The sequence below is a fragment of the Phacochoerus africanus genome, chromosome 3 (genome assembly GCF_016906955.1).
Source record: "Phacochoerus africanus isolate WHEZ1 chromosome 3, ROS_Pafr_v1, whole genome shotgun sequence".
Taxonomy (NCBI): domain Eukaryota; kingdom Metazoa; phylum Chordata; class Mammalia; order Artiodactyla; family Suidae; genus Phacochoerus; species Phacochoerus africanus.
In genome coordinates this window covers 110129263-110147385 of record NC_062546.1, presented here as the reverse complement: position 1 = coordinate 110147385, position 18123 = coordinate 110129263, and the positions used below count along the sequence as shown (strand labels likewise).

At 46.9% G+C, this 18123-nt stretch overlaps 1 protein-coding gene across 2 annotated transcripts in view; it reads right to left on the bottom strand.

The window, feature by feature from the left end:
- The window catches only part of WWC2 (WW and C2 domain containing 2), a 182258-nt gene that overhangs the window by 29215 nt on the left and 134920 nt on the right, over positions 1-18123 (bottom strand). For both annotated transcript variants that reach the window (XM_047772309.1, XM_047772310.1), the window contains 7 exons: positions 16837-17079; positions 10120-10209; positions 8103-8722; positions 4557-4686; positions 3588-3668; positions 3420-3506; positions 41-233 (listed from right to left, as the gene is read on the bottom strand). In XM_047772309.1, the coding sequence (XP_047628265.1) occupies positions 41-233; positions 3420-3506; positions 3588-3668; positions 4557-4686; positions 8103-8722; positions 10120-10209; positions 16837-17079 (1444 nt within the window). The remainder of the gene's footprint in view (positions 1-40; positions 234-3419; positions 3507-3587; positions 3669-4556; positions 4687-8102; positions 8723-10119; positions 10210-16836; positions 17080-18123) is intronic.

The window sequence follows — 18123 nt, the reverse complement described above, 5'->3', positions numbered from 1 at the left end:
TGTGAGTGTCATCTGATAATGGCACTGAGGAAATTCCTACCAGGCACTCCTCCCTTCGGTGTCTACTGACAGAGCACAGGTCCACTCTCAGAGTCTTCTGCTGCAGGGCTGTCTGGGAGATGGCCACTCTGAATGGGTCATTGAACAACATGGACTCCATGGCTGGATGGACTTTCGTTCGAAATAGACAGCTGACATCAGTTGAGGAGGGAAGTAGAGCAACCCTAAAATATCTGCCAAGAACAAGGATGAAATGGGTTTCACTGGTACTTCAATAATATGAGTCACAGCTGAAATGACCTGCACAGGAGACAAGCACAGGGAGCATGAAGGTCACTATCAACCCAGAGCTCTGCTGCCACCATCAACCCTGAGCTTTGGCACAGAGCCTTTGTGGCTAACCCGATGGCGCCGACAGTGCCCTGGATCAAGCAAGGCCACACTGCCACCCACATGGGGCTGCAGCTGAGGCACACGGAGGGGAAGGGAGAGGGACAGAGACTGTGGGGCAGGAGGATTGAACAGCCTGCTTGCCCGTGAGCTGCCAATTCCTTAGGAAGCTCTATCTGAACCTGGGAGGGTGGGAACACACCAAGTAGACACGGTGACTTTGTCCCCAAGAACACGCATCCTGCGTATTCAACAAGAGATGCTGATGGTCACTCCCTGAGAATGGAATACATTCTCCAACTAGAGAAAAAGAAACTCAACGTAGCACATTGTTAGGAAAATTTAAAACACAGCATTTAACAGTTCAAAAATCACTGCCTAGCATCTCAGAAGTCTCAGGTATGACGAAGTGGTTTATGCTTTGTCAAATTCAGAGGAAGAGTCAGAGAAAAACAGTAACTTCTAATACTAATTTAAAGTGAGTTTTCTGAGCACACACTGCATGAGGACTCACAATTCTTAGAAACAGCATGAAGTATTTTTTTTTTTAAATCTCAGAAAGAGAATACACATTAAATCCTCCCCTGTCCCATTTCCAGACTTTCTAATTCACATGCTGAGGGGCACCCTTCTCCAATTAAAAAAATGAAATTCACATGAAGAACCGAGGCAGGTCATACTATTTCTATATTTTGTATCAGCACTGATTATGGAGACTCAGCATTAAAAACCTAGTGGACCTTGGGACATAGTTGTTAAGTCTGGAGATTCAGTGGAAGAAATCTTCCTCTGCCTTTAGGGAAGGGAAATATTTCAGAGAGGTGGGCAGGGGGAGGAGTGTTCTATTTCTCCAGACTCAGTTTCCTTTGTCCCAGTGGTCTAACCACGTACACAGTCCTAAAATAGTTCCAAGTGAAAAAAGAGAGGTTTCACATGTTTAGGAACCAAAGGCCCAGGGGAAGGAAGGGAGGGGTGCTTTTCCTCTCTTTTGCTGGGACGTGGGGTCAGGAGCCACTACAGAGACACTGTGGCTGTCGCCAACCATCTGAGGAATCAACTCTGCTTGTCATAATTAATAATCAAAAAGTTTTGACATCAGGAGAAAAAAGAGAACTATTCTGAGGCTATTTCATGCTAGCTGTCATCTTCTCAGTGTCGTTATTTAGGCCAAGGTTTCATAATGGGTTCAGAACGTGTTGCCATACATTCTGGGAAGGTTCAGGCCAGTTAGAACAGTGACTGCACAGCAGCTTGGGAGCAGAGAGGTGGTGCTCAGGACCTAGTCCTGCTGCAGGTCCTACCATCACCTCCGGAGGGCGCCCCGTGACTTCCTGTGACCAGGTGAGCAAGGGTACTGGGGTTGCAGTGGCGGAGGTGGAGGTGTGGGCAGGCCCGTCCCTCCAGCAGGAGTCTAACCCAAGTCTGTGTTCTTGGGGAGCTCTGGAGCTTTCACCTGCCCCTGTGGTCAACTCTCACTCTTTACATATTCCATCCCTGGTGGATGTCTTTCCTCTGATACACTACCAAGACTCACCCTCCCAGATGGCAGTGTACTTATCAGTAGAAAAAAGTCACAAATGACATTATCAGCCAGCCCTCCCTGAATATGATACACAGCCATTCCCAGTCTCTGTCCTGGAAGGCAGGCTCTCGGGCGATCCAGCCAGCATCCTGTGGGGCCCTCCTTCCTTGCTGGTCCTACTGTGTGGATCCCCCCACACCTTGATTCCAGGAGGTCCTTCTGGAACCCTATCCCCTCTTGCTTTGATGAGTGTCAATACATTGACCTGGAGGAGCGCTATTCTGCTTTCTTTTACGAAACACTCTCCATCCAGCTCTTCCTTTATTAGATACAAGTTTCTTCTCTCTGATAATTCTTAGAAATTAGGGTGTGAACTTAAAAGTAAACCTGTTGGGAAAACATCCAGAACTCTAACATTTACTCTATTAAGTGTCCTTCTCACTGAGGATGACAATCTATCATTAAGGAAAACATTCATCTGGCTGGGTGTGGCATCTCGGGGTCACCTCTCAGCAGTTTTTTCTGGGAGTTCCCATTGTGGTTCAGTGGAAACAAATCTGATTAGCATCCATGAGGATGCAGGTTCAATCCTTGGCCTTGCTTAGTGGGTTAAGGACCTGGCATTGCTGTGAGCTGTGGTGTAGGTCGGCAGCTCTGGCTCCAATTTGACCCCTAGCCTTGGAATTTTCCATATGCCGCCAGTGGGGCCCTAAAAAGACAAAAAAAAAAAAAAAGAAAATGGAGCTCTTTCTGAGTTCTGAGCCCCTGTACTAGCGTAGTCAACACGTATTATTAAGTGTAGGTAGACTTATAGGTTCTGGAAACTAAGTCAGACATGCTAAGTCGAGATCCGGATTCTTTCCAGCACTTAAGAGAGTCCCTGGCACTGAACTCTGACTTAGAGCGGGGACGGTAGCAAAGATCGCTAGAGACATCTGTCAGGAAACAAAGTCTCTAAGCAAGAGACAGCAGAAGTATGTGTCACTTCGTTGGGATTCATGGTTTGATGAAATAAGTTTAAGAAATTATTATTCACAGGAGTGAATGCTTGATGATAAAAACATAATACTCTTACAGGTGCCAATGATGTTTGGCAGTGTTGTACTGATACAATTTAATCTCTACATTTTCATGAAAAAGATCAGAAAGTTCCTCAGCACTTAGAATAGTCCCAATTAGGCAACAGCAAAAATTTTAACTATATTTCAAAAAAAACCTGAGGTCCCCAACACAGCATGATACGGAATTTCTTGTTGAAAAGGGAGATAAAGAATCTTGGTTCCTATTCTTAACAATGAATCAGCTGAACAAGGATCAAAACCCAGTATGCTTTTCTCTCCTCCTCCTTTTGTCTTCATCTGCCTAGAGCTGATTAAGACATCATCAGCCCTGTGAGGTCTTTCCCACATCTTCACTGGATGAACTGCGAGATTACAATGTAAAATGCTCATACGCACAACTGCACAACTGTAAGCTCTTTGATTTGTTCTTCACTGATTTTACTTACACTTTGGAAGTGTGAGGTATCAGGAAGACATGAAGATTTCGGAGTTGTGCTATAATCACCAAGAAACTTGAACTTTTTGCATCGTATCTGTCAAGAGAGAAGCTGATGAGATGAGGAAGAGCTCGGGGTCTAGGCATGCCTCTCCCTGTGCAGAGTCTACAGCCTCACCTGAGTCCAATCTGCACCTGGGCCGTCTCCACGATGGCCACATCCTCTTCACCGAACGGAACGTCTTCGACTTCGCTGGGCCTGGGGGCAGGGAAACAGCAGGCACAGGTTTGTTACCCTGCGACTGGAGAGCTATGGTCACTGTTCTCCACTTACTGATTTCGAACGAAAACCTGAATTAACAGCACCCTCTACTACCGGGTGGGCCTCATTCTAGCAAAAGCTCATTCTTTTAAATCTTGGTTCTCCTTGTCAAAAGGAGTCTGCATCTGGGCCTTGATAAGGAGGACCCCCCCAGTGGATGCCTTTGCTGAGCCTCCCTGGGCTGTACCACACCCCAGCCCTGAGCCAGGCTTTCTGCAATCTGCGCACAAGAGAAGCTTCGTGGGCCAAGCAGCCACTGGCAACCACTCCAACATTCTCATTAAAATCGAGGTTGTGGAGTCCCCAGTGTGGCTCAGGGTTAAGAACCCAACTAGTATCCATGAGGATGTGGGTTTGATCCCTGGTCTTGCTCAGTGGGTTAAGGATACAGTGCTGCCATGAGCTGTGGTGTAGGTCACAGATGCAGCTCGGATCCAGTGTGGCTGTGGCCGTGGTGTAGGCTGGCAGCTGCAGCTCGAGCTGGACCCCTAGCCTGAGAATCTCCATATGCTGCAGGTGTGGCCCTAAAAAGACAATAAAATAAAATAAAATAAAATAAAATAAAATAAAATAAAATAAAGTAAGGTAAGGTGAAATAAAGTAAAATAAAATCGAGGTTATATCTCTAGGCCCAGCTTTGGGCACACTCGCCTGTTCCTCATCTCCCTGCTGATGGGGTGTTTCTGGTACAGGTGAAATTTCTAGGCACACCACTTCCACTGCCTAAAACCCTTCCTACCGCAGAGAGTGGACTGACATCAGTGCGCTCAGGGCCGGGACCCACATGCCGGCTGTGAGGCGGAGGCCCGCCTACTGAATCCTTACTGTTTCACGAAAGCCTCGTAGACCCCGCTGTCTCCAGCCACAGACTCATCCGACACGGCGGCTGACACGCAGGTGGTTTTCTCCCCAAGCAGGTGGATTCCTCTTCTTTTGGGTAATGATTTTTCCATGTCTAGGGAGGCAAGAGTGACAGCACTGAGCAGGATTCTGTCTTAGGAAAGGTAAATATAATACACACACAGTGTTTGGCTCTGAGAAACCCCAAATAAAATTTCCACCTGAGAATCAAGGATGTTCCTATTCAAACGGATACATTTGGATGATTCCAAGCACTAAGACTTACATGATTCTTAGGATGCTAATAATTTTGGTCATTGTTTGAGGAAGGGTACTGTTTCTTTCTGTCCCGGAATTTTTTTTTTTTTTTTTTCCTTTTTAGGGCCACACCTGTGGCATATGCAAGTTCTTAGTCTATGGGTTGAATCTGAGCTACAGATGCCCACCTATACCACAGCCACAACAACGCCAGATCTGAGTCGTGTCTGCAACCTACACCACAACTCACTGCAACACTGGATCCTTAATCCACTGGGCAAGGCCAGGGATCAAACTTGCATCCTCATGGATACTGGTCAGGTTTGTTACTGCTGAGCCACAGTGGGAACTCCTGTCCTGGACTATTTTAAGGGAAGGGATAAATGCAGGAATCCTTGTGGGCCCCTGGACTCTCTCTTTTTGGTGCTCACTGCGGATACCACACTCAGAGCTAGGCCACTATCTGCCTCCCACAAGCAACAGAGACAATTCTACAATAGAGAGCCTGGAGCTGCTCAACAGCAAGGAAGGTTTCCACCTCTTTTGCTCCTCTCCACACGCCATGGTCTCCGTCTCCTGAGCTGCTGCTCTAATAGAAGTTAAAGAGAAAATGTCTTTGACTTACAGCATTCCTCACAGGCTAATACCATTAAAAAACTCTGTGCTACTGAATCTTTAGCACCAACTACCACTTCACTTTTATCTCCGACTCTATTCCTAGCCCGGCATCCTGCGGAGAGCAGGGAGCCTTCCTTTAAAGCAGTGTTCCTGGGTAATAAGCTGGAGCCCGGGGCGTTCTTTCATCCTCAGGCGGCCGAGTGAGCGGGATCCGTATTGGTATGCATTTCGCCCCCCTTCTGAGTCGTGACTTTACATCTTGTTAAGATGTTTAAGTTTTAAGGCTTCAGATTACAGGATTGATTGCTGCATTTTCCCTTTTATTTCTGGCAGTGGGAATGCTTTTTCCTTGATGATGAAGTGCCTTCTCTCCGCCCACCCCCCTTTGTGAGGGGTGAAGGTGATGACATGATTTATTGATTACCCCCAGGAATAACCACAGCAGTCTGAAATTGACTTTGACAATGACAGAGACTGACTGTGGAAGGACTTCGGAGTTATTCCAACTTGATTTCTGCCATCCAGCAGGGGCTGGTGCCAGGGGGTCAAAGGTATAGAAAAGGAATTCGACTTTACCTGCACAAGAGTCTAGAGAACAGAGGGGTGAGTGGGTTTCACCACGTGAGCTACCCGCCCCCATGCCAAGGTTAGACATCCCCCAAGAGACCCAGTGCTGGTGACCTGATCTGGAAGGAATTAGTCTTCAAGGTTAAATATATGCTCTCAGTTGTCTTTATACGTGAAATGCTATTATTTGCACACAAACCTCTTCCCTTAGTGTAACTTTTTAACAGTGCTTTTCTAATACAATATGCATTAAAAAAATTAAGAGCTGTTTCGTGGAGGCCCAAGATACTGTTCTCCAGGCATGGACCCTCCGGACAGACACAGGAGCAGACTAAGGGTGAGGGGCAAGCCAATGGCCAGGCAGACGATGCAGGAAGGCCAGGGACGCCAGTGCTTCAGGACTGCTGGGTAGGCTGACCGTGGGCTATGTTCTCCCAGATCCCATTCACTTCCCCAGCATCCAGCTTCATTTACTGGCCCCTCCAAGCAGACTGAACAGCAAAACCAGCTTGGAAATGCTCAAGAACTCTGAAAGCCTTCAAGCACAAAAGAATGGCCCCAAACCCACTCCACTCCCTCTCTTGCTCTGTCCTCCCTTTGTAAATTCCAGCGTTTGCAACAGGAAGAGGGTTTAGCAGAGTTTGCATTGCTTAGTGTCATATGGTTAATATTAATTACTGTGAACTGAGTGCCAACTGCCAGGCTGGGCTGGATGCTTCAGAAGCAGTTTAGGAGTATTAACCCTCCCAGGACCCCCCTCTAGCTCCCGCTTTGCAGATGAAGAACAATAAGCTTGAGAGACTAGGTAACATGCTTGCTGGAACACGGCCAGTCAATAAGGCCACCGAGACTCTAGCACAGGAGGGGCTGGCTCCAGGGGTGGCAAGACTGTGCCACACACCACATGCCTTTCTGGAGGCAGGCATGAGGCCTCACTGAAGGTTCCTGCTTTGCTGGAGCCGTTGTATAAACACCGCTCCTGTGCTCATTTTCTCTGTGGTTCATTATTTCAATAAGACATCACTTGTAGCTTTGGCACCTGCCAGGAGAGTGGCACACAAACCACACAGGTGTTTCCTATGCTCTGCCTCTGCCCCAGGCCACTGGCAGGCAGTAGTTTAGTTCAGTATTTGAAACCACACAAATGAGCTGCATCTCTCCACCTCTTTAAAGTCTGAATTGGCCAACTCCTAGGGTCAAAAATACAAAATAAATATGCTTCTTGAAACAGCAAGAAAATACTTCTCAAGAGGCCTGTCCTTGACTGTTGTTGACTCGGGAGCACGTATAGATCTGAGCCAGGCTCCAGGGACCAGCGCTGGAGTTTATTCCACTTTTCGTTTGGGGTGGGCTCCTCGGACCTCAGCTTTGACCATCTGCCAACCAGAGTACCATCCCATTCTCTTTACAACTAAATCTAACATGTTAAAAGCTTCTGCCTCCCAGAAGTGAGTAATTCAAAAAATATTAAATTCTCCCTCTGTTTCTGTCTCTGAGTACAAATGTGGCAGTAAGAACTCAATCCACTGCACTTTCTTGGGCTGCAACTAGTACTGTGGCCAGAAGATGGCAGGGTGACACCATGCATGGGGACTGGCTTTCTCCAAATTAACTTTGGGCAGAAAGGGAAAGTCTGGCATGAAACAAAAATTGTATTTATATAGAATTCCCATAGCAATCCAAACATTGAACCTTGGTACTAATTAGCTGGTACGCTAATTGCCTTGGTTTTAATCTGTTTTAGGCCAACTTTGAAAAGAAAGTCCTGTTGCCTCGGTATTTCAGAACCAAAACCTATTTGGAAGCCTGAGGTGTACATGCTCCCAGGCAACTGCCGTACAAAGTGGGCTACTAGACAACAGAATGGATACTTAGTGATTAAATCTATTAAATGGGGAAGGTGATTCGTATTTGCTGAAGAAATGTGTAGGTTTATAGCAATAAGAACTCCCAAATGAAGCCAAAATGAAAAAAGGAACAGCAGCAGGAGAAGGGGGACAGGTACCACTTGTTTCCATGGGAGAAATAACCTCCAATCCTTCTCCTTACAGTGGCTGAGAGGGAACTGAAAGCAGGGTCTCCATTTACCTGCAGGCCCTTCAAACAGTGGCTCCCGAGCACATTCGGCGAGGCTCTTCTCCTCTGAGAGAGACTGGGGCACTCCCCCCGAGTCGGAGTCCAGCAAAAGCTGATTCTCTCCCAGGCCCAGGTCTGCGAAACGGCTGCTCAATTCACAGTCCTCAAAGTCTGCGGCGAACTGATGTAGAGGGACGTCGTGGGAAGACATGGGGAACGTGCCTTCCAAGACCAGGGGCGAACCGGGAGGGGACAAGGACGACAGGGAGGACCTGGAGGACAGGGACGCCACGGACTTGGGGGCCTCGCTCACGGGGGGAGCGTGGCCTGTGGCTGCGGCCACTGCCCCGCAGGGCCCGCTCTGGCCGGGCTGGCTGGGGGACTTGACCACTTCGTGTTCGTGGATGGTGGTGATAGGTCCGGAGGGGATGTAACCACCTTTCTCCTGCAGGAGGAAGTCCAGTTTGTACTGATAATCCACGTCTAGCTGGTCACCCTGACCCGTGTAGTAGAGCTCGCTGGAACTGAGGGAATTGAGCGACCCTCTGCTGGACGTGTTCAGAGACCCTCGGCTGGAGGCCAGGGAGCCCAGGCTGCTCCCGGAAGACATGGACAGGGTACTGGCCGAGAGGCTGAGGGAGGAAAGCACACGTGTTAGAACGGGGACGATGCGGCAAAGCCCTGCCGGCTCCTTTGGACCTGAGAGGGAGGGAACCCAGTGATACCAAAGGACAGTCAAAGACCGGGGAAAGGAACTTGCTTCCACATCGCACGTTCCGTGTTTCCAACCTGGCTCCCTACATACTCTTTAAGCAGCAGCCCTACTCTTACTTAAGAATCAGCCCCCTTGTGCACAAGTTACAAAAACTTTAAAAAAGGCATCAAACACCTATTGATAAACCTATCTGCATAAACATCCAGAAGCAACTATGCAGTTAAAAAAATACAGAAGGGGGGGTATCAATAGTACAAAGGGTTAATACAGTGACTTTACTTAAAGAATAAAACTTTCTGTTGTGAGAGAGGAAAAGGCAGGTTTCTAAAGACAAAGACCCCATGGCTCACTCTCCTTCCTCCTCTTTTTGTGTCTATTTTAGGGATGAATATGGGGTTACTCTAGGGCAAATCCCCCCCCTCCTTTTTAAAAGAATGGGTAAAGTGGAGAAATGTGTCATTTTCCTAAGTATGTCCTGATAGTCAAAATACATCTTCTTCCCAATACATTTCAAACATATTCCAAATAGGACCCTGGGGTTCATGGGGAAAAAAAAGCAAACAAAACAAAAAACAGAACAAAAACCAAATCTCTGCTACTTTAAATTTGATCATCCAATTTTTTTTTTTGTCTTTTGTGTCTTTTGTTGTTGTTGTTGTTGTTGCTATTTCTTGGGCCGCTCCCGCAGCATATGGAGATTCCCAGGCTAGGGGTCTAATCGGAGCTGTAGCCACCGGCCTACGCCAGAGCCACGGCAACGCAGGATCCGAGCCGCGTCTGCAACCTACACCACAGCTCACGGCAACGCCGGATCGTTAACCCACTGAGCAAGGGCAGGGACCGAACCCGCAACCTCATAGCTCCTAGTCGGATTCGTTAACCACTGCGCCACGACGGGAACTCCCAAATTTTAATTGTACTAGTATAGATATTCTCTTACTTTTTTTTTTTTTTTTTGCTTTTGAGGGCTGCACCCACGGCATATGGAAGTTTCCAGGCTAGGGGTCGAATTGGAGTTGCAGCTGCCGGCCTACACCACAGCCACAGCAATGCAGGATCCAAGCCACATCTGCAACCTACACCACAGTTCATGGCAACACCAGATCCTTAACCCACTGATCGAGGCCAGGGATAAGAACCCACAACCTCATGGATGTTAGTCTGGTTGGTTACTGCTGAGCCACAACAGGAACTCCAATATTTTCTTACTTTTAAGTCATTGAAAGTAAAGAGAAAAAGAATGTACAAAGAACTAAAACATATCTGAATGTAGTCAAGAAAGATTTTCCCCTCAAAGAGACCAAACAGGCTTACTTTTTAAGTTGTGAATGCAAATATGTAGTTAACTTAGTAGTTTCTTCAAGTTTCTGTAGCAGTTCTTTTCTTCTCTCTTCCAATTTCAATCTAGACCAAAAAAAAAAAAGAATGAACTTATTTTCATGTGACTATGATCAAGTATGAAAACTGAAGGGAAAAAAAAGATTATTATTTCTGCTTTGTGAAATTCGAATAAACTTGACACAGAGAAAACAGAACAACCCACCAGAAGGAAAGTGGGCAGAGTTGTCACAGCCACTGAGTGAAGCAGAGCACTGAACCAAGTGTGGCCAGTGTTACTGAGAATTTCTAAATTTCTGGTATTCTAAAACTTTCTTAAAAATGGGTAAACAGGAGTTCCTGAAGTGGTGCAGCAGAATCTAATCTGAACAGGAACCGTGAGGCTGTGGGTTCGATCCCTGGCCTTGCTCAGTGGGTTAAGCATCCAGCACTGCTGAGCTGTGGTGTAGGTCACAGATGTTGCTCGGATCCTGCGTGACTGTGACTGTGGCATAGACCAGCAGCTGTAGCTCTGACTGGACCCTTAGCCTGAGAACCTCCATGTGCCTCAGGTGTGGCCCTAAAACAAACAAACAAACAAACAAAAAACAAAGTAAACAAAACCTCACAAGTTCAGGGAAGATAGTGGGGAGGAAAAGAACAAGAAAAAACCAAATCAGAAATCCTTATTTTTATGGAATCCTTCCGCAGGCTTCAGGTTCCATTACTAAAACATTTGACAGCAATTCAGAAAATTAGAAAAGACTATCTAAGTAATGAATGTGGTAAGGACTATTCCAAAATCATATTTAGTGATAAAAATTCCAGTCTTATTTTGATGACAATTTTGGCGATGAAGAAACAAATTAGTCCATGTTGTCAGTGTGAGCCAATTTGGGCTGAACTGTTTAAGCAAGAAGAAGACATCCAAGTGATTTCTTTTCCCATCGACAGCACAGCTCGTCACCTGCACTGGATCATCAGGAAATTTCATCCACAGTCAAGTGGGGTCTTCAGAAAAAGCTAGACAGCAAAAGAAACTGCCCAAGTTTGGGAACATTCTCATAGTCACAGCAGAGTTTAAAAGTGGGGTGTGTGTGGGGGGGAACAGCCAACGCCATGAACTGTTTCAGACCCTCTAAGTAGATTATCCTGTTTAACCACCTCCACAACCTTGTGGGGTAAAATCATTATTAACTGCATTTTATTTATTTATTTACTTTTTTTTGTGCTTTTTTTAGGGCCACGCATGAAGCATATGGAAGTTCCCAGGCTAGAGGTCAAATCCGAGCTCCAGCCAGCCTACACTACAGCCACAGCCATGCCAGATCTGAGCCGCGTCTGCGACCTACACCACAGCTCATGGCAACGCTGGATCCTTAACTCACTGAGCAAGGCCAGGGATCGAACCTGAATCCTCCTGGATACTAGTTGGGTTCGTTTCTGCTGCACACCACCATAGGAACTCCCACTGACTGCATTTTATAGATAAGGAAACCGAGGGTGGGAAGGCCCAGCAGGTAAGCTGTGGAGTAAGGATGGGAACCCAGCTCCGCTTTGTTTGGGGTGGAGGCTTGGCCCTCAGCCCTGCCGCTTCAGCTGTGGCCGCTTCAGCTGTGACCACTTCGGCTTCCCACACATACACAGCCTCCCTCTTTCCCTCTGGCTCTGAAGGGGACACTCACAGCTGCACCAGTGTAGTGCCACCCTCCCTACTCCTTCTAAAATTCATCAAAGTACGGTGAATGTTACCGATCTGGGTTCTTGGCCTTCCTTAATCAATAAAAATTGATGAGGCCAGAAAGGGAAATTTAGACAAAGCTGCATTGGGGCTGCGGCTGCAGTGGGAAGGCAGCAATAGCAAATTTAACAGGTTCCCAGGCATTGCACGCTCACTCATTGGGGGTGGGATGGGGATGAAACAAGCCTTAGTGAGGATTTAAAAAAAAATCCAAGGAGTTCCTGTTGTGGCTCAGCAAATTAGGAACCCAATTAATATCCATGAGAATGAAGGTTTAATCTCTGGCTTCGCTCAGTGGGTTAAGGATCTGCAAGTCAAAGATGTGGCTCGGATCTGGCATTGCCACGGCTATGACTTCGGCTGGCAGCTGCAGCTCCGAGCCAGCCCCTAGCCTGGGAACTTCCATATACCACAGGTGCAGCCCTAAAAAGAAAAACAAACAAACAAAAACCCAGTATTATGGGATTGTGTACTTGAACACGCCATTTTGAAATATACGAGCAGATCAGGTCTTTAGACATCATTGAAATGAGCTCCATCAGCATGGTCAGTGGGCAGCAGAATAGGACCCAGAAAATCAGCATGGTTTTTGGGCTAGCTGGCTGCTTACTCCTGTGTCCTTAAGCAAGTCACTTAATTGAGGGTCTCAGCGTCCTCATCTATAAAACGGTGATTATGATCCTATCGTGTCTACCTGCTAAGGCTGATCAAGGGATCACGGAGAGCAGTGTGTGTGAAAGGAGTCTGCAGACATCAGAACAAATCTCCCTGGTTTGAAGCCTCAGCACGCCCTGCAAGGTGCTGTTACAAAAATGAGCTACTTTTCTTTGGCAAAAAATAAAATTTCCCTAATTTTCAACATCTTTGAAATGTTATGTATGTTTTAGGCAGGGAGTAAACATGCCCATCTTTTATTTATAGATACCTATCCTTTGATGTGTCACCCACGCAATTTCATTATATGTTAGAATAAAAAAAGTAATTCTTGTCTTTTTGTTTAGTACTTCAAAGGGTGATAAGTTCTTAATTCACAGCTTTCAAAGATGTATTGTGAAAAGGAGTACAGTCTCTACTTTTCAGAATCTCTTATATGTAAACAAAAACTCAACATGGAAGAATATTAATTCATAGTGGATTCACTGAGTTAGAAGGTACATAAAGGTCTGAAGAAAGCCCCCAAATCTACTAAAATCCACGTCTCTGGACGCAGGAGCAGGACTTTTGAAGTAAGTTTTGAAACTAAATATCACACAAATGAAGGCATTTCTGTACAACATAGTGTGTTTCATGCTGAGATTTAAATCCAAAGCTTTCTCATCTCAGTCACAAATGATGGTTCCATGGTGCCCTCCTCCAGTGATGGCTCAGGTGCTGCACTTCCAACCTTTTCCGGTTCCCCTGAAATACTGAGGCCTGGTTTGTGGTCCCCAGTGAGGCACCAGCTCACTCCGCCTGCTGCCTGCAAGCCCACTGCCCTTCCTCAACCTCCTCCTGGCAGGAGTCCTGATAAGTTCGCCATTGGGAGAAGCTTGACCAAGGTCCTGGCGAGTGTCAGAAACCCTGCCAGGGGGCGGCTGGTACTGTCCTCAGTCAAGCGCCCCACCTCTTGTCTCTGATGGAATCAGAGCCTCTCCTACTGGGAGCTGGTTCCTGGAATCCTTACTGGGAAATGACCTCCCCCGCTTTGTCTGGACCAGGGGCTACAAGAAACTGCTCAGACATCAGTTCCTTCAGGAGGGTGCGCCCCTGTCTCTCCGAGCCCTTCCAGCCCCTGTCCAGAATATGAAAGATGTGTGAAAAGTCTTTTTTCATTTGAGAGCCATTTCTCTTTGTCGATGATCCTGTACAGAGCATCTCTCTTCCCGCTGCACCTTTCGACCACTAGGTGGCGAGCTCCGTCACCGCTGTCTGGAGAGTCAGCCACAGAACGACAGGGCTGGCGGGCACACAGCTGGGGGACTCTGGGATCATACACAATGGCTGAAAATTTGTGTGAGTTTAGCTCCTTCACCAAAATTCAGTAATGACTCAGAATCTTGCCTGAGGCCACCCCTGAAATAATGAGAACCCCCACAATGTAAATGGAAAACAGGACAATGTGAGGGATGTGACAAGTGCTCCTCTAACAGTCCTTGTAGAGGCCAAGAAGAGATGGAGGGGTCTGGTAGCAAGAAGAGATGGAAGGGTCTGGTGTTGGTAAGGCACCCTTTGTCTGTGATGAAACTTAAGTTTGACACAGTGAATCCTATTATCCAGAAGTGTCTCCTGTGACCTCCTGCTGGAACACTGAGACACACTGACTGCAGAGGACTTCCCTGGCTTTCAGGGTCAGGGCGGGTGGCGAGCACCCTCTTTCAGTTCAACAGCAACTATCAGCAAAGCAGGAACATACACATGCAGTGGGCAGAATCGATGAAGGCGGTGAGGGATAAGAAAGGGAGCGAGTACAGGAAAGTAAACACTAACAACAACCAAAGCCAAGCCACTCTATGTTGTGTCTACTGGGAAATAAAGGACTCAGTGTGCCCTTCACAGGGGGCTCCGCTCTCTTGGACAGGGAACACCGAGCCGCTTGCATCCAAGGGAGAAAACTGTTTAAGTTGCTCAAGCAAGAATGTGTGAGTTCCCCAATATTACTCATCGGATGAGCTTTCCAGAGAGGAAGCTGGTATTCATTTTGTAATGCTAAATGATTTGACTCTTTCAGATGACTCAGAAAATCAACATATCACAAATATAAAACACATACACTTCTCTTCCCGCTAACAACCAATCCACTCATGGGAGATGGCCATGCAGGGGTCATAGGTCAGAAGGCTATCTGAGTCGCTTACTCCCTGTGTGACACAAACCGTGTGGCTGGATCTCATTAGGTAGATAATCATTTCATGTAAGGACTTTATAGCTCCTCTTCCAGGAGGTCAAGCCTACTGCTGCTGCTGGAATTTTGATAATTATTATGCGTATGCAAGCAAGAGTATAAAAACCAAAGTGTAGGCACTTAAATTCTATTTTTAATGTTACTTCAGTGGTCATTCGTGAAGCTCTAGCCCTAAAAAAAAGACAAATAAGACATCATGCCTGTAAAAGCTGATTCAAACAAACAAATGCCAATTTTCTCTCTCCCATAACAAATCTAAAGTCCATTTGTAGCCCTTCCTGGATTTACATACTGCATAGTAGAACAGCTGAAATGTCAGATGTTTATATGTTAGATAGGTATGATTATATGACATTTCTTTTGTGGCCACACCTGCTCATATGTAAGTTCCCAGGCTAGGGGTCAAATTGGAGCTGCAGCTGCCAGCCTATACCACAGCCACAGCAACACCAGATCCGAGCTGTGTCTGCGACCTACACCACAGCTCACGGCCACACCAGATCCTTAACTCACTGAGTGAGGCCAGGGATCGAACCTGCATCCTCATGACACTTTTCGGGTTAGTTACTGCTGAGCCACAATGAGAATTCCACCAACCAATGTTCTTAAACTCCTATATGACATTTAGTAAATGTGACATAACACATAAAAGATCACTGGTGTTTTATAGATGAGCCACACAAAGCTATCCATTTCATCACATTTACCGATGATTATCAAACTTTTATCCTCGAATTCAAGACACACAGACTCTCATACCATCACAGTTATTCAGGAAAACAACTGAATTCTGGCTTCTCACCCTTACTTTTTGTTCCTTTTGGTCTTTGTCACATGGATCCTTACCTGTCCAGCCTTGCTCACACCTGTCTTTGGGCTGAGCCTGCAGTCAGCACCACTGGACAGAGGTGTCAAAGCAGGAGAGGGAGAGAAGTGGGCAGGTGAGCGACTGGGATTATTTAAGATGGTGAAAGAATGTCATCTGTAGAGGGTTCCCCCAACACTTTTTCCCGCTCCCTAAAGCTGAGATGCTGCAGCTGTGCGTTACCTCCGTCAGCCCTTAGCTCACAAAAGCCAACTCTCCCCACATGGTGAAACAAGCGCACGCAGTAACGCCTGGCCAGGATATCAGAGGTTTATCCTCCACTGTCCTTTCCAGCACCACCCTTTTCAAATGTTTTGATATTATGTTGACACACAACCTTAAACATTTACAGAGGACGAGGTATTAGAAGGCAAGAAGCCAAGAAGTTAAAAAAAATAAAAGCGACTGGATTATGGCTGGGTATGTTAAATTTACTTCCAGGTCACCTGAATGTGAATTTCTTTCCTGTCATTGTTGGCTTAAAGGATGGTCGAGCAGTGGTTCTAAAGGGCTCCTCGGTCTATGGCTGAAACAGGTAAACAGGTGTCTGACCCTCAGTCAGCAAGGCGGGCACACGGGGCTCCGGTGCAAATGACTTCAGGTCAAACTGACACACAGGGTTCCCCTGCTTAACAGCCCAGCTGACCTGCTTTCAGAAGTGGACTTTTTAGATCAATTTACACCTCCCACAGAAAGATCAGAACAATCACTCAAAGTGTTTTCCTTTATGTTTTCACCTGCTTCAGAGGAGGGTTTCAATTGATAAACAAAATCCAAGTGAACATTTTGTGACCTGTTAAGATATCAAAGGGAGCAAGTTGTCTTTTCCTTATGAAATGAAAAGCAATAAACTTTTGCATTCTTGTGAGTAATAAAACCCAGAAGGGGAAGCGTCAGCCCGCTGTAACAGTCCAGATAATCTCTCTTATCAGAGTGCCGTGGTTTACAGCCACTGTTATCGGACGCGGCCAGTGATGGACTGCATTCCTGGGTTTCTGTCAACATTCCTTAGTTATTGGACATCTGTCTCAGGCACCTTCACGTTCCCAACCCACATGGAAGAACTCCGGGGCCTAAGGAGGGTGTACCCTACTGCTCTCCACAAGGCAAGCCCTTTCATACTGGTTCCCTGCCTGCTCAGGGCGGAGGCGTTTGGGGTTGCCAAGGAGCACGGAGATGCATGGAGGCCCCACTGCCCACACCCCCCAGCCCGGGAGGAGGACACACCTCTCGGCCAGGGCCCTGCTGGGCGCCCCCCGCACTGACAGCAGCTCCTCCTCTAGCCGCTGCCTCTCGGCATCCAGGCTCTCCAACTCATCTTGCGTGCGCCTCTGTGGAGTGACGAACTGAAGCTCCTTCAGAAGTTCTTCTTTTTCATTGATCAGCATCAGCTTCTCCTTCTCAATGTCCAGCGCCCCGGGCCAGGCCTCACTGTCCAGTTTCGACAGTTCAATCTTCAAATTGGCCATACTAAAATAAGATGAAATAAAATAAAACAGGTGTGCACAAGGAAATTATATTCATTATCCTGTGATAAACCATAATGGAAAAAATACGAAAAAGAAATATATGTATAACTGAGTCACTGCGCTGTACAGCAAAAATTAACAACACTGTAAACCAGCTATCCTTCAATTAAAAAAAAAAAAAAAAGGTGTGCACACACTTAGAAGTCCTGAGAAAGGGGAACACAGGACAGGCCAAATTCGAGGCTGCCCCTGGGGATGGCTGTGAGCGGCTGCTGTGTGAGGTGACGGAGCTGATCCCAGCTGATGCTACACTTAGTTGTCATCTGCCTCACTATTCCCATCTTTAAAATCTGAGAAGCAGACCTCCCCACCTGGAGAAAGGGTGAAGGTCAAAGTACAGAAGCTTAAAAAGCAGAGGGCTGAGGCCTGCGTGGGGTGGCAGCAGGAACACCCGGGGGCTTCATTTAAAAAACAAACTGTGGTAAATGATGCCTGAAATGCCTTTGTTCTAGATCTCATTCCTCTGGACAAAGACGATGTCCCCAGGCTAGGCTGGGCAGCAACCAGGGACTCAGTTAGGGAAGGAAGTGGGGAGAAAAGGACCCAAACCCAGTCCATTCACCAAGGCTCCAGGGTTGCCAAGGAAATGGGAGTGTGGCTTCTTTCACCCATGTTCTTAAGCCGTGCACCTGAACTCTCTTCCTGCTCAGGGCCTGGATGGAGTCTACACCATATACCCGGCGCTCACTGAGCTGGCCCTGTGGATGTGGTGGCGACCTGGTTTTCCTCTGAACATATATATAGCAGCACCTGGGGACCCTGGCCAGCACAGGTGGCTGAAGTGGCTCCACTAGAGGGACAGCAGGTGCTGAGGTGATGTGGATGGGAGGGGACAGAAGGAAGCAATCGCAGCAAAGGGAGACTTTACTGGTTTCATAATTTTGCTGACTCCAGATTTCACTGTGTCCAGAGCTTCCTATTCAGTGGTCAAGCTAACTCTTGACTCAGTAAGAATGCTGTGAGCACCTGAATCAAATAACTCACT